At 45.1% G+C, this 13,385-nt stretch overlaps 1 protein-coding gene across 2 annotated transcripts in view; it reads left to right on the plus strand.

Annotated features, from left to right (window-relative positions):
- LOC115470519 (septin-7-like) overlaps positions 1–13,385 on the plus strand; it is a 343,205-nt gene that overhangs the window by 51,372 nt on the left and 278,448 nt on the right. For both annotated transcript variants that reach the window (XM_030203751.1, XM_030203752.1), the window contains exon 3: positions 8,359–8,465. In XM_030203751.1, coding sequence (XP_030059611.1) covers positions 8,359–8,465 — 107 coding nt within the window. The remainder of the gene's footprint in view (positions 1–8,358; positions 8,466–13,385) is intronic.

The raw sequence follows: 13,385 nt of genomic DNA on the forward strand, positions 1-13,385 counted from the left end.
TCCCACCTGCCGAGAGAACGTGGTGTTCTCAGTTCTTTTTCTACCGCGGTGAGGAGAGGGTGTGTTTTTACTGTCTCCTCACAATGCTCTGTCCTAAAGAGCTTTTTGTGCCTTTTGGTGTTTTTTTTTTTTTTTTTTTTAAAGTCTAAAATTGTGTTCCTGGTTGTGGAACCTCTTTTTTTTTTTTTTTTTTTCACTTATATTTTTTAGTTTATTTTGCCTGGTTTTAAGTTTCATTTCTTTTTTTGTTGTCGTTCGGCTGCTTTTAGGCCTTGAGTCGGCCGGGAATTTTACCTTCGTTTTTTTCCTTGCCTTGCTCCTTTTTTTTATAGTACCATCGCTTAGTTTAATTTAGCCTTCAGTGTCTTGGGGCCGACCATAGTCCCACTAACTGTGTTCTCTGTTTTCGCATGAAGAAGAGGACCCAGATTTCCAGAGAGGCTCAATGAGAGAAGATTTTTGGAGCCAAGTCCGATTCCTCGACGTCTGAATCAACGTTAAGTGTCACACTATCATTGGGAGTGTCAGTAAGACCCTGGGAACAGTGAAGCATCGAGTGGGTCTCCACGTGCCTCGAGGCCTCCTGCTGTACAGAGCCCCCAGGACCGTCCATCGTTGGACCCAACCCCGAGGCGATGTCTGGATTTGATGTTGGCACCAAGGAGCCTCGGTAACATGGTTTGGGCAAAGGCCAAGAAGCAACATCGGTTGCCATTGACACATGGTTCCGAGGTGGTCACGTGATGCCTGCTACCTGAGAGGAAGCTAAAAAGAGCAGCTCCCTCAATACCTGCTGAAAACTGCTTAAAATCTAAGAACCCATCGACCCGAAGACCCACAGCTAATCAGCTGATGTGCTTGGGGCACGAGCGGACTTCATTGTGAAGTTCTTGGGGAACGGCGATACGAGGCATGCCCACAAGGGCACAAAGTAAGGTGATGACCCCGCGAAGGCCAGGCACTGGAAAAATGGTGGAACCTCAGTGTACCCTGACGCAGAGTCTGACTATGTTGCAGGGTCATTCCATGCCAAGTGGTCTAAAATTAAAAAAAGTTCCCACCATCATGTTCTCCAATTTTGTTCAAATTGTAGCTGTTGCGCGAGTCAGGTGTTAAACGAAGTTTCCCAAAATTTGAGGTCTCTAACTGCAATAGTTGCAGATCTAGACTCCCTTTTCTGAAAGGTTGTCAGTCCATGAGTGCACAACATTTACCAAATGCCATTTTTGGGGTCTAATAAAATCCAAACACATTTATAAGAATGGTTAAAAAATTCCTGTACAGTTTTTGATGCTAATTCCGATGAAATACATTTTAACATTATGGATGCAAAATCCAGTCAAACAAGTTGACTCAAAGTGTGCATCAAAATTGGTCGTGACTCGTCGGAACATATTTGGACTAATATTCAGACCGCAACAACTTCCATGCAAACAAAGATACAGACTTGAAAATTTGAACAAGCATTATGCTTGTGCTCTAAGAGGATTGGGGGGGGGGGGGGGGTGGTGGTCAGCATAGGTCCTTAAAGAAAGGGTCCTTTCGTGGTCCCAAGCACGCTGGACCCTTGGGTTCCTCAAGCAGGGTTGCAGCGACCAGTCCTGCCCAATGAGCATGCACTGGGCCCTCGGTCACAGTGGTAGGCGGGTGGTCTCTCTTCTTGCAGAGTTGGTTCACATTATCTCAGATCAGTGAGTTCTGGAGGTGGTTGAGAAGGGATATTCTCTGGAGTTCATCTGTTCTGTTCCAGATGCCTTTGTGGCATCCTCGGTTCAGCCTTAAAGTGCCATGCTGTCGCTCTCACCATTCAACATCTCTGTGATCTAGGAGCAGTGGAACCCGTTCCGCCGGTGGAGCATGGTCTGGGGCAGTACTCCATCTATTCCTAAGAAGAAGGGCAGTTCCTTTTATCCCATTCTAGACCACAAAAGGTGGTGGTGGTAAATGCTTTTCTGTAACTCAAGCATTTTCAGGTGGAAACCCATTGCTCGGTTATTGTGTTAGTGTGGCTGGCAGAATTTTTCACTTCCCTGGACCTCACTGGGGCCTTTTTACACATCCCCATTGCAGCTCATCTCAAGAGATTAATGCTGGTGGTAGTGACTGCGTACTTCTGATCTCAGAGTGTTTGTGTACATTACCTGGCAACTGGCTGATTCAGGCTGACTCGGCTGTGGAGGCCAGTTTGATCACCTCTCATGTCATTTCTGTCCCGGAGAGGCTCCAGGGCCAGCAGTTCATATTGTGCGGGCTCCGGGAACCCACGGTCTTGGACTACTTGCAACTCCTTGGCTCCATGTGGCAATTCTGGAAGTGGTGCCTTGGGTGAGGATGCATATGTTCCCACTGCAGTGGGCTCTGTTATTGCATGGGCCCCAGCTTCACAGGACTTCCATCGACCTCTGCCTCTCCCACCCAAGGCCAGGCTCAGTCTTACCTGGTGGGACTGCTCTGCTTACCTGCTGAGAGGGGTTTTGCAGGATCCTCTTTGGTGGATTCTGGTTACCACAGAATTGAGTCTCCTCTGCTGGGGAGCTTGCTGCCTGGGTTGGGTGGCTCAAGGAGCCTGGGTCGGGTGGCTCAAGGAACCTGGACGGTCCAAGTCCAAGAGGCATCTTAGTTCATCAATTGTCTGGAGACCTTGGAGGAATGTCTAGCCCTACATGAGTCTGAACCCCCCCCCCCCCCCCCCAATGCACATTCTCTGCCCTTTCCTCCTGATATGAAGATTCAAAAACTCTTTACTGGCATACTTTGAACATGTTGCCAAAATATATAAAGCAGCAAGAATAAAAAAATAAATTTAAGCACAGCATACGGTCCGTGTCCCATATATGGCAAGACAGATCAGGATGGGCTAGAGTGGATTTTGACAGAAAAAGTACCTGTATATAATGTGTATAGCACTGTGTACATCTAGTAGTGCTATAAGAATGATTAGTAGCTGGGAGTAGTAGTAATCCTACTTCCCAGCTACAGGAGTTGCTGTCAAAACCCACATACACAAACTTGGTGCAAATAAAGTTACTTCAATCAACCTTCTGCTGGCAAGACTTCTTGGTCCATCCCTACTTCCTGGTTTTCACTGCGTATATATTTTGGCAACACATTCAAAGTATGCCAGTAAAGTATTTTTGAATCTTGAAATCAGACAGACAGAGCAGAGTGTGTGCGTGGTGGTGGGGGTTTGAGACGAGCATAGCTAAAGGAGAATATGAAGATAGGAGAGATGAGAAATAAGTATAATCCAGTGTCCTCTTCTCCCCCCCCCCCCCCCCCACACTTTCCCATTCACTGGCTAGTTGAGGGTTCTCAGATCTGAGTAATGAGAAAAAGCTGTGCTTGTGTTTTAGTAGTGATTTATGTCTTTTTGGCAGGGGGCGGGGAGAATAACATCTGGGAAAAGTAACAGCAGAGCAAACAGAAGCCTCCAGAGGCATAAGGGCAGAGTTTCCCACAAACTCACATTCTTAATGTCAGTGCAGAAACAAGTCCTCAGTTTCTGCACATTTTGTAAATTTTTTCCTGTTTCCTTGCCTTTCCACCTCTGCATCACTCTCTCGCTGAGTTTAAAAGTATAGAGATGTGTGCGCACACTTTTTTTTTTTTAACTTTTACTTTTTTTCCTTCTGTATTTGTCATTCCTTCACTGAGAGAGGATGTAGTGTAGAGCAGGGCTTGCCAAAGTTTCTTAGGATCTAGGAGCCAGCCCTGGTACAACTGGAATTTTTATACATTTATAAATTGCAGATTTATAATGTGCTCAAGACGATGCACAGTAAGGGAATCTTTACAAAATGGGCAATGTGATAATTAATGTGTGACTTCAAGTATCCAAATATAGACTGGGTAAATGTAACATCGGGACACGCTAGAGAGGTACAATTCCTTGATGAAATCAAGGACAGCTTTATGGAGCAGCTGGTGCAGGAGCCGACCAGAGAAGGAAAAATTCTAGACTTGGTCCTTAGTGGAGCGCATGATCTGGTGAGGAACGTTATGGTACTGGGGCCGCTTGATAACAGTGATCATAATATGATCAGTTTTGATATCAACCTTGAAGTAACTATACACAGGAAGTCAAATACGTTAGCATTTAACTTTAAAAAAGGAGACTGATAAAATGAGAAGAACGGTTAAAAAAATACTTAGGGGGGCAACTGAGAGGGTAAAAACTGTACAACAGTTTTTACATATTCCGCGAATTAGAAAAGAAAGACGGAAGTCCAAAAGACAGCCGGCATGGTTGAAAAGTGAGGTGAAGGAAGCTATTAGGGCTAAAAGAAATGCCTTCAGAAAATGGAAGAAGGAACCGTCCGAAAATAACAAGAAGCAGCATAAGGAGTGTCAAAGCAAATGCAAGGCACAGATAAAGAAGGCCAAGAGGGATTACGAAAAAAAGATGGCATTAGAGTCAAAAAAAGATAGCTAAAATTTTTTTCGGTATATTAAAAGCAGGAAGCCGGCAAAAGAATCAGTTGGGCCGCTTGATGACCGAGGGGTAAAAGGGGCGATCAAGGAAGATAAAGACGTAGCGGAGAGATTGAATGAATTCTTTGCTTCAGTCTTCACCGAGGAAGATTTGGGTGAGATACCGGTGTCGGAAATGGTATTTCAAGCAGACGAGTCGGAGAAATTTACTGACTTCACGGTAAACCTGGAGGACGTAATGGGGCAGTTCAGCAAACTGAAGAGTAGCAAATCTCCTGGACCGGATGGTATTCATCCTAGAGTACTGCTAGAACTGAAAAATGAGCTTACGGAGCTAATGTTAGTGATATGCAATTTATCCTTAAAATCGAGCGTGGTACCAGAAGATTGGAGGGTGGCCAATGTAACGCCGATTTTTAAAAAAGGTTCCAGGGGACATCCGGGAAATTATAGACCGGTGAGTCTGATGTCGGTGCCGGGGAAAATGGTAGTGGCTATTATCAAAAACTAAATTACAGAGCACATCCAAGAACATGGATTACTGAGACCAAGTCAGCACAGCTTTTGTGTGGGGAAATCTTGCTTGACCAATTTGCTTTAATTCTTTGAAGGAGTAAACAAACATGTGGACAAAGGGGAGCCGGTTGATATTGTATATCTGGATTTTCAAAAGGCGTTTGACAAGGTACCTCATGAAAGGCTACAGAGGAAATTGGAGGGTCATGGGATAGGAGGAAATGTCCTATTGTGGATTAAAAACTGGTTGAAGGATAGGAAACAGAGAGTGGGGTTAAATGGGCAGTATTCACAAGGGAGAAGGGTAGTTAGTGGGGTTCCTCAGGGGTCTGTGCTAGGACCGCTGCTTTTTAATATATTTATAAATGATTTAGAGATGGGAGTAACTAGCGAGGTAATTAAATTTGCTGATGACACAAAGTTATTCAAAGTCGTTAACTCGCGACAGGATTGTGAAAAATTACAGAAGGACCTTATGAGACTGGGAGACTGGGCGGTTAAATGGCAGATGACATTTAATGTGAGCAAGTGCAAGGTGTGATGCATGTGGGAAAAAAGAACCCAAATTATAGCTACGTCATGCAAGGTTCCACGTTAGGAGTTACGGACCAAGAAAGGGATCTGGGTGTCGTTGTCGATAATACACTGAAACCTTCTGCTCAGTGTGCTGCTGCAGTTAGGAAAGCGAATAGAATGTTGGGTATTATTAGGAAAGGTATGGAAAACAGGTGTGAGGATGTTATAATGCCGTTGTATTGCTCCATGGCGTGACCGCACCTTGAGTATTGTGTTCAATTCTGGTCGCCGCATCTCAAGAAAGATATAGTAGAATTGGAAAAGGTGCAGCGAAGGGCGACTAAAATGATAGCGGGGATGGGACGACTTCCCTATGAAGAAAGACTAAGGAGGCTAGGGCTTTTCAGCTTGGAGAAGAGACGGCTGAGGGGAGACATGATAGAGGTATATAAAATAATGAGTGGAGTGAAACAGGTAGATGTGAAGCGTCTGTTCACGCTTTCCAAAAATACTAGGACTAGGGGGCATGCGATGAAACTACAGTGTAGTAAATTTAAAACAAATCGGAGAAAATGTTTCTTCACCCAATGCATAATTAAACTCTGGAATTCGTTGCCGGAGAACGTGGTGAAGGCAGTTAGCTTGGCAGACTTTAAAAAGGGGTTAGACAAGTCCATAAACCACTATTAAATGGACTTGGGGAAAAATCCACAATTCCAGGAATAACATGTATAGAATGTTTGTAAGTTTGGGAAGGTTGCCAGGTGCCCTTGGCCTGGATTGGCTGCTGTCGTGGACAGGATGCTGGGCTCGATGGACCCTTGGTCTTTTCCCAGTGTGGCATTACTTATGTACTTATGTAACTTTGCTATCACAGGCCAAGGTCTGCCGTTCTCCTCCCTCCGTATTCTAATTCAATGCACTCTTTCCACATACTGGGCCTATACTCTTGAGCAAGGCCCAGAGTTTGAGGGAGCCGGATTTCAACCAGTTCCAATAGCTCCTTATCCTTTACACTTTCCAATATTCCAGTGATGTGGATATTCTTGCACCTTCCTTAATTTTCTGTCTTTGACACGATCTATCAAGGTTTTCATTTGGGACTCTAGAATTTATCCATTCCTCTGCTGCCGCCATATGGTCTTCCTGTGTAGAAATAAGCTCCTCTACTTGCTGGAGTTGTACAGAGTGGCCCGCAACATTGAGTTGTGAAGCTTGTCATCCAGCTTTTGGGAGATGTGCTTCATTAAGGCCTGAACTGTGTCCTCCTCCTGCAGTGCAACCGGTGATGATTCAGAGTGCTGTGGCGCCATCTTGTTTGGCGTTCCTGTTGCCTTGTCTCTGCCAGACCTCACCGACTTGACTGGCTTTATTCAGGAGAAATTCTAAGCCAGTTTAGTCTGCTGCTATATCAGAATGAGCAGTTAGTTATCGCACAGCTTTAGTTATTTCCATAAGGTTATTCCTTTACTCAAATTTAAATTTGTTTTTCCAGGAACATAAAGCATAGCTAAGCCGTAAGTCATCTGCTTAGGCTGTGACAATCATATGACCCCCCCCCCCTCCTTATTTAGCTGCTGTTTCCCACTCATGATTATATATTCCCTCTTCTCCAAACTGAAGAGCACTAGCTTAGCATTTCTTCATAAGGAAGCCATTCCATTCCTTTCTATTTCTTCTATATTTTTGTTGAAATGGTGACCAGAACTGCAATCTAGACTTAACATGTAGCGATACCATAGATGTATGCAGAGGCAGTATGATTAAACTTGTTTTTATTCTCCATTTTGCTCCCAAATAAGTGATTTAATATTCTGTTTGCATTCTATTTTTTCCAACCCAATGGAAATTAGAAGTATACAGAAGAGGTTAAGAATGTCTGTCTTGGACCAGGGGGCAAAATAACGCTCTGAAAATGTAATGGGGTGGGTTAAAATATGGTATGTGGAGGAAAAATGATTAAAAAAATGCTTCTAATTGGAAGAAGAGCCAAATCAGACTGGGGCTTCAGAGAAATAAGCGTTCCCCCCCCCCCCCCCCCCCGCCCCATGGCTAAATGCATAAAGCTTCAGACTATGTAAGTTTCAATGCTACAGAAACCGGAACATAGCACTTAGGGAATTCCACCTTTTAGAGTTTCTTACTCCATTCTTTACTCTTCCAAACTGTCCCTACAGCCCAAAACTATCCCTTTCAACTGGCACACAATCCTATATACCCTGCATACTACCTGTACACCCATAATAGTTCAAAGGTTATAAACCAGTTTTCGTCGGCTGGAGAAAGTTGAATTGTGATTTAGAAGTTATTTTCTTAAATTTGTCTGTTGAGCAAGAATATAGTTTCTGGCCCTTGTGCTCTTACTTAAAGACAAATAATTCCACCAGAAATTATAGGATGGCCAGTTTGACTTTTGATAGTATACATTTGTTGTATTATCTTCGGTAGCAATCCTTTAGGAATAGGAATTTAAGATTTGTGTTTGTATGCTGAATCTGACACGTTAGTTCCACAGGGCACATAACGTTATAGGATCTGTGACTATTCTCTTTAGGAGAAGGAAGCTGCTTTTCCTGTTGAGGGTGATAGAATGACTGAGATATTGTTTCTCTTGAGGTTTTATGAGTGGCTTGCCAAACCTCCTCTTCTGGGTCTGCAAAGGTAGAGTGAAAGAATGGTATTGTCACCAGATTCTTTAGAGAAATTGAATTGTAGAACTTCAGACTCCTAAAACTGCAAAAGCAGTGATGAGAAGGTAATATATTTCTAGAGCTGTCCTGTATATATTATTAGGGAACATCTTTAGATTCTTAGACATAGTTGGTATGGTGTTAGTATCTGTATATTGTTTAAACTTGAATTTTTCTCTTTCTTGCCCTTTTCTTTATTTTCTAGGTGAATCAGGTCTTGGAAAATCTACACTGATAAACTCGTTGTTTCTGACAGAGCTATACTCTAAAGAATACCCTGGACCATCACTCAGGATCAAAAAGACAGTTCAGGTAAGAATGATTGTATCCCCTCCAACAGCCTTCATCTTTATCTCATGCTTTCTGTTTAATTCTTCTTAACTGTACTGCATAGTTTAATCTTTTTGAAGGAACAGGATTTTAGTGGAGAAGGCAATGAGTACATCTTTGCCTTCTTCCTTTTGAAGGCATCTTTTGTTGTGAAAAGGGTTGTTTTGGCTGTAGTTTATTATAGAAGGGAGTTTGTTAGCATAAAGTGGGATATTTTATTTTTATGTTTTAATGTAAATAAATTAGTGGAAATATATATATAATTTTTTTTAGATTATTTTAGTATTGCATTTCATTATTTGTCCAAAATTTGTTTCCTTAGCGTCCCTCCGGACAGGCCCAGAATGTGACTGATGGGTTGTGCACGCCTTCCAGCAGGTGGGGACTGAGAAAAAAAAACTGTGATTCTAGCGAGCCAATAAGAACCTTTGCCAGCTAGAGAAAGATCCAGCAATCTCAGTCTCCAGCAGGTGGAAGGTGGTGAGCCCTTAAGTCTGTCTTTTTCTATTCTGTACTTTATTTCTCTTTGTTGTAAAAGGTTCTTAGTATAGCTGAATTAGTTCTGTGCACCTTTTAAATAAAACAAAAAACCTGTTTCACAGAGGCAGAGGCCCGTGGGGGTCTCTTAGTGCCTCGGGGGGTGTTACACTCGGGGGGGGCCGAGTCCCTCCCTCCATATCCTCCCTGATATTCTTTGGTGCTGAGCATCTTTAGTTAACTGGCAAGCTCGCATTTTTCATAAAAAAAAAAAAAAATAGAGACCAGTTTCCTCAAGCTCTTCAGGGGAAGAGCTTTAGAGGCAGGGAGAGGCAGCTACTAAAAAAGAAGCCATGTTTGGGTTTATTTTAAGCAAGCAGGGCAGCGCCTACGTTGTTTTGGGTTTTTTAGTCTGGTCTCTGAACAGCTGACAGCGATGTTGGAGAAACTTTGCCGGTGCTCCGTTTGTCAGCGACGGGGACTTATCGCGAGCAGGATTTGTAAATTCTGCAGGGCTGCAGAGGTTTTAGTTGAGCAGGGTGCAGGGGCCATGAAATTATCGGCCGGGGGGGGGGGGGGGGGGGGTGTCCAATTCGGGAGTTTTAGAGGTGGTCGCATTTCCCTCGCTCCCGGTGCCAGGTTCAACGGGAAGCGCTGCCATTTTAGATGCCTCGCTGAGTGCTGCGCCCTAGGCCTCTCAGAGTGCTGCGCCTCTACCTACCTCTCAATCTCCCGTATCAGCGGGTGAAGGAGGATTCCCCTCTGAATTTGTGGTACAGATGCACCAAGCCTTTCTCCTGCACAAAGCTGCTCCTGTGGACCCTCCAGGAAAAAGATCTCTGCAGGTTTCTTCTTTGGCTGGAGAGTGGGCCAGACACTCTGTGGAGGCAGAAGAGGATTTTTCTTTTGCTCCTGTTCAGGAAATGCCATCTTTAGAAGAGGAAGCATGGTTACCTGAGGAGCAATTTTCTGAGGACCTTGAACAGCCAGAACATGGAGCTGAATCTCTTCCTGCAGGGGAGGATACATTGGTGGTAAGGATTTTTCATAAAGATGACCTTCAGGAGCTTATTTCTCAGGTTTCCTCTACTTTGCGTTTTGATGACCAAGAGGTCCAAGTGGCTGAGCCTAGAAAGATAGATTTACTGGTTAAGGGTATTCGCAGAGCAGGTAGGTCTTTTCCTATGCATCAAGATATTAGGGATATTATTCAGGCTCAGTGGGAGGTTCCTGATTCTTCTTTTCGGCTTGCTAGATCTGTGGTCAGGCTTTATCCGGTCCCTGACTTGGATAAAGACCTTTTGCACCTTCCAGTAGTAGATGCGGTAGTTTCCGCTGTTACCAAGCGAAACATGGTTCCCATGGATGGTGGAACGGCTCTGCGAGATACCCAGGATCGCCGTATTGAATCCTTACTGAAGAATTCCTTTGATGTTTCTGCTCTGGCAGTTCAGGCTGCAATTTGTGGGTCCTTAGTAGCGAGAACTTGTTTTCGCTGGTCCGAAAGAGTTTTGGACCATACTTCAGATGATTTTTTCAGCTATTGATGTTGAAGTGGCCAAGTTGGAAATGGGTTCGACCTTTTTGGCAGATGCTCTTTATGATTTACTTCGAACTTCTTCTGTCAGGTCTCTCGGGGAAATGTGAGCCCTTGGGCCGCTGTCATGGAGGTGGCAGCAGCAGGCAAAACCACCCAACAGGAGACAGGCAACCCTAAGACGGGCTGAAGTAGACAGGACTGGAGTGGCTGGGCTGGAGCTGAAGAGGCAAGCAACAAGGAATCCAGGAACAACGTCCTACAGCAGGCTTCAGGCTTGAGAAGCAGGATACAGGAGCTACATACAAGCTAAGCTCAAGGGAATGGGAATGACAGATACGCTTGCCAGAGGAAAGGTAAGACTGGAGCTACAGTAGCTAACAGAACGGAGAGAAATGGCTGCAGCATCAGCCGCTAACCAACCTCAGACAGGGAGTAGAGCCACTGCACAAGGATAACAGGCTAGAAGCCCACAGAGAATAATATACACAGAAAGGCTGAAAGCCTACAGGTCAGAGAGATACACCCAGAAAGGCTAGAAGCCCACAGAAAGGCTGGAAACCCTAGCAGGCCTGGAAGCCCACAGATAAAAGGGATATACACAGATAGACTGGAGGCCCTCAGAGCAATGGGCACAGAAGGGGTTGGAAGCCCACAGAACAATAGACACAGGGCTGAAAGCCCACAGAGCAATAATACCCAGAGTAGGAAAGCAAGAAGCCCACAGGTAAGTAATAGACTAGGCAGAAAGCCTACGAGCAATAATACCCTGAGCCAGAAGGCAAGGCCCACAGGTGAAAGTAACTAGCAAAGCAGAAGAGCTGGAAGCCCACAAGAAAAGACAAGGAAAGCTAACTGTGCAAACAGCACACTAACCTTGGGACCTAAGGCACTGCGTAGGCATTGGCAATGCAAAGGCACTGAAGACCAGAACACCAGTTCCTTAAGAAGGCTTTGGCAGATGAGGTCACCCCTTCAGGCCACAGGCAAAGAGCATACAGAAGCCCAGAGAGACCTAACCCCCACAGGTGTAGTCTATTGAGGTAATTAGTGTCAGGCTGGAAGCAGCCAGCCCACCCAGCCTGAGACAGAGCTAAACCTCTCGTTTAGACTACTGCAATCTGCTTTTTGCTGGCCTCCCACTTAGTCACCTCTCCCCTCTCCAGTCGGTTCAAAACTCTGCTGCCCGTCTCATCTTCCGCCAGGGTCGCTTTACTCATACTACCCCTCTCCTCAAGACCCTTCACTGGCTCCCTATCCGTTTTCGCATCCTGTTCAAACTTCTTCTACTAACCTATAAATGTACTCACTCTGCTGCTCCCCAGTATCTCTCCACACTCGTCCTTCCCTACACCCCTTCCCGTGCACTCCGCTCCATGGATAAATCCTTCTTATCTGTTCCCTTCTCCACTACTGCCAACTCCAGACTTCGCGCCTTCTGTCTCGCTGCACCCTACGCCTGGAATAAACTTCCTGAGCCCCTACGTCTTGCCCCATCCTTGACCACCTTTAAATCTAGACTGAAAGCCCACCTCTTTAACATTGCTTTTGACTCGTAACCACTTGTAACCACTCGCCTCCACCTACCCTCCTCTCTTCCTTCCTGTTCACATTAATTGATTTGATTTGCTTACTTTATTTATTTTTTGTCTATTAGATTGTAAGCTCTTTGAGCAGGGACTATCTTTCTTCTATGTTTGTGCAGCGCTGCGTATGCCTTGTAGCGCTATAGAAATGCTAAATAGTAGTAGTAGTACCTCAGGAACAGCCCACTGAAGTACAGAGAGGCCCAATACACACAAGTGTAGAGTAGTGAAGCCATTAGAGCAGCCAGCCCACAGAGACAGAGATAGAGCTAACTCAGGAACAGTATACTGAAGCACAGAGAGGTTAAACCCACACAGGTGCAGTATACTGAGGCAATCAGCGCCATGCTGGAAGTGGCTAGCACCCAGAGACAGAAACAGAGCCAACTCAGAAGTAGACAGAAACCAGCACAGACACTGATTCCCAGAAATAGGGTAAGTTTGAGGGGGGTCACGACCACAGACGTGACATCTTCTAAGTCTATGGCTCTTTCCATCATGGCCCGTCTGTCTCTTTGGCTGCGTGGCTGGTCAGCAGATGCGGTTTCTAAATCCAAGCTTAGTAAATTTCCCTTTTAAGGGTTCTTTTTTGTTTGGTGAGGAATTAGACAAGGTGGTGCATATCCTGGGTGAGGCTAAGGTTCCAAGGTTGCCTGAGGATCGTTCCAGAGGCTCTGGGCATGGCAATTTTTCCGGTCATGGTGGAGGCTGTGATTTTCATCATCAGCCGGGCAGAGTATTTCCGGTTCAATGCTCCAGGTTTTTCTAACGGACTCATTCTTTTCGGGGAAATCGCGGAGGAGGTCGGGAGGCGGGGAATTCCCTTTCGTCGTCCTCCCGTTCTCAACAATGAAGGTTTGCGGGCCTAGCCTCTAGTCCAAATAGGTGCTCGGTTGACTCAATTTCAGGAGAGGTGGGCCCAGATTACTTTGGACCAGTGAGTACTAGAGGTTATTCGAGACGGATACGCCTTAAGTTTGCTCGTTCTTTGTCAGACACTTTCCTACAATCTCCTTGCTGTTCTCGCATCAAGGTCGGAGCTGCAAGAGATACTCTTTGCAGACTTCTAGACCTCAGAGCAATTTGTCCAGTTCCTTTGGCAGAACAGCATCAAGGCTGTTACTCCATTTACTTTTTGGTACCCAAGAAAGAGGGTTCCTTCCGGCCAATTTTAGACCTCAAGGCGGTCAATCGAGCTCTCAAGGTGCCCTCGTTTCGTATGGAGACTTTGCGGTCCGTCATTGTTGCGGTACGGTCCGTGGAGTTTCTGACTTCTCTCAATCTTACAGAAGCCTATTTCCA

Source organism: Microcaecilia unicolor, chromosome 5, assembly GCF_901765095.1.
Source record: "Microcaecilia unicolor chromosome 5, aMicUni1.1, whole genome shotgun sequence".
NCBI lineage: Eukaryota > Metazoa > Chordata > Amphibia > Gymnophiona > Siphonopidae > Microcaecilia > Microcaecilia unicolor.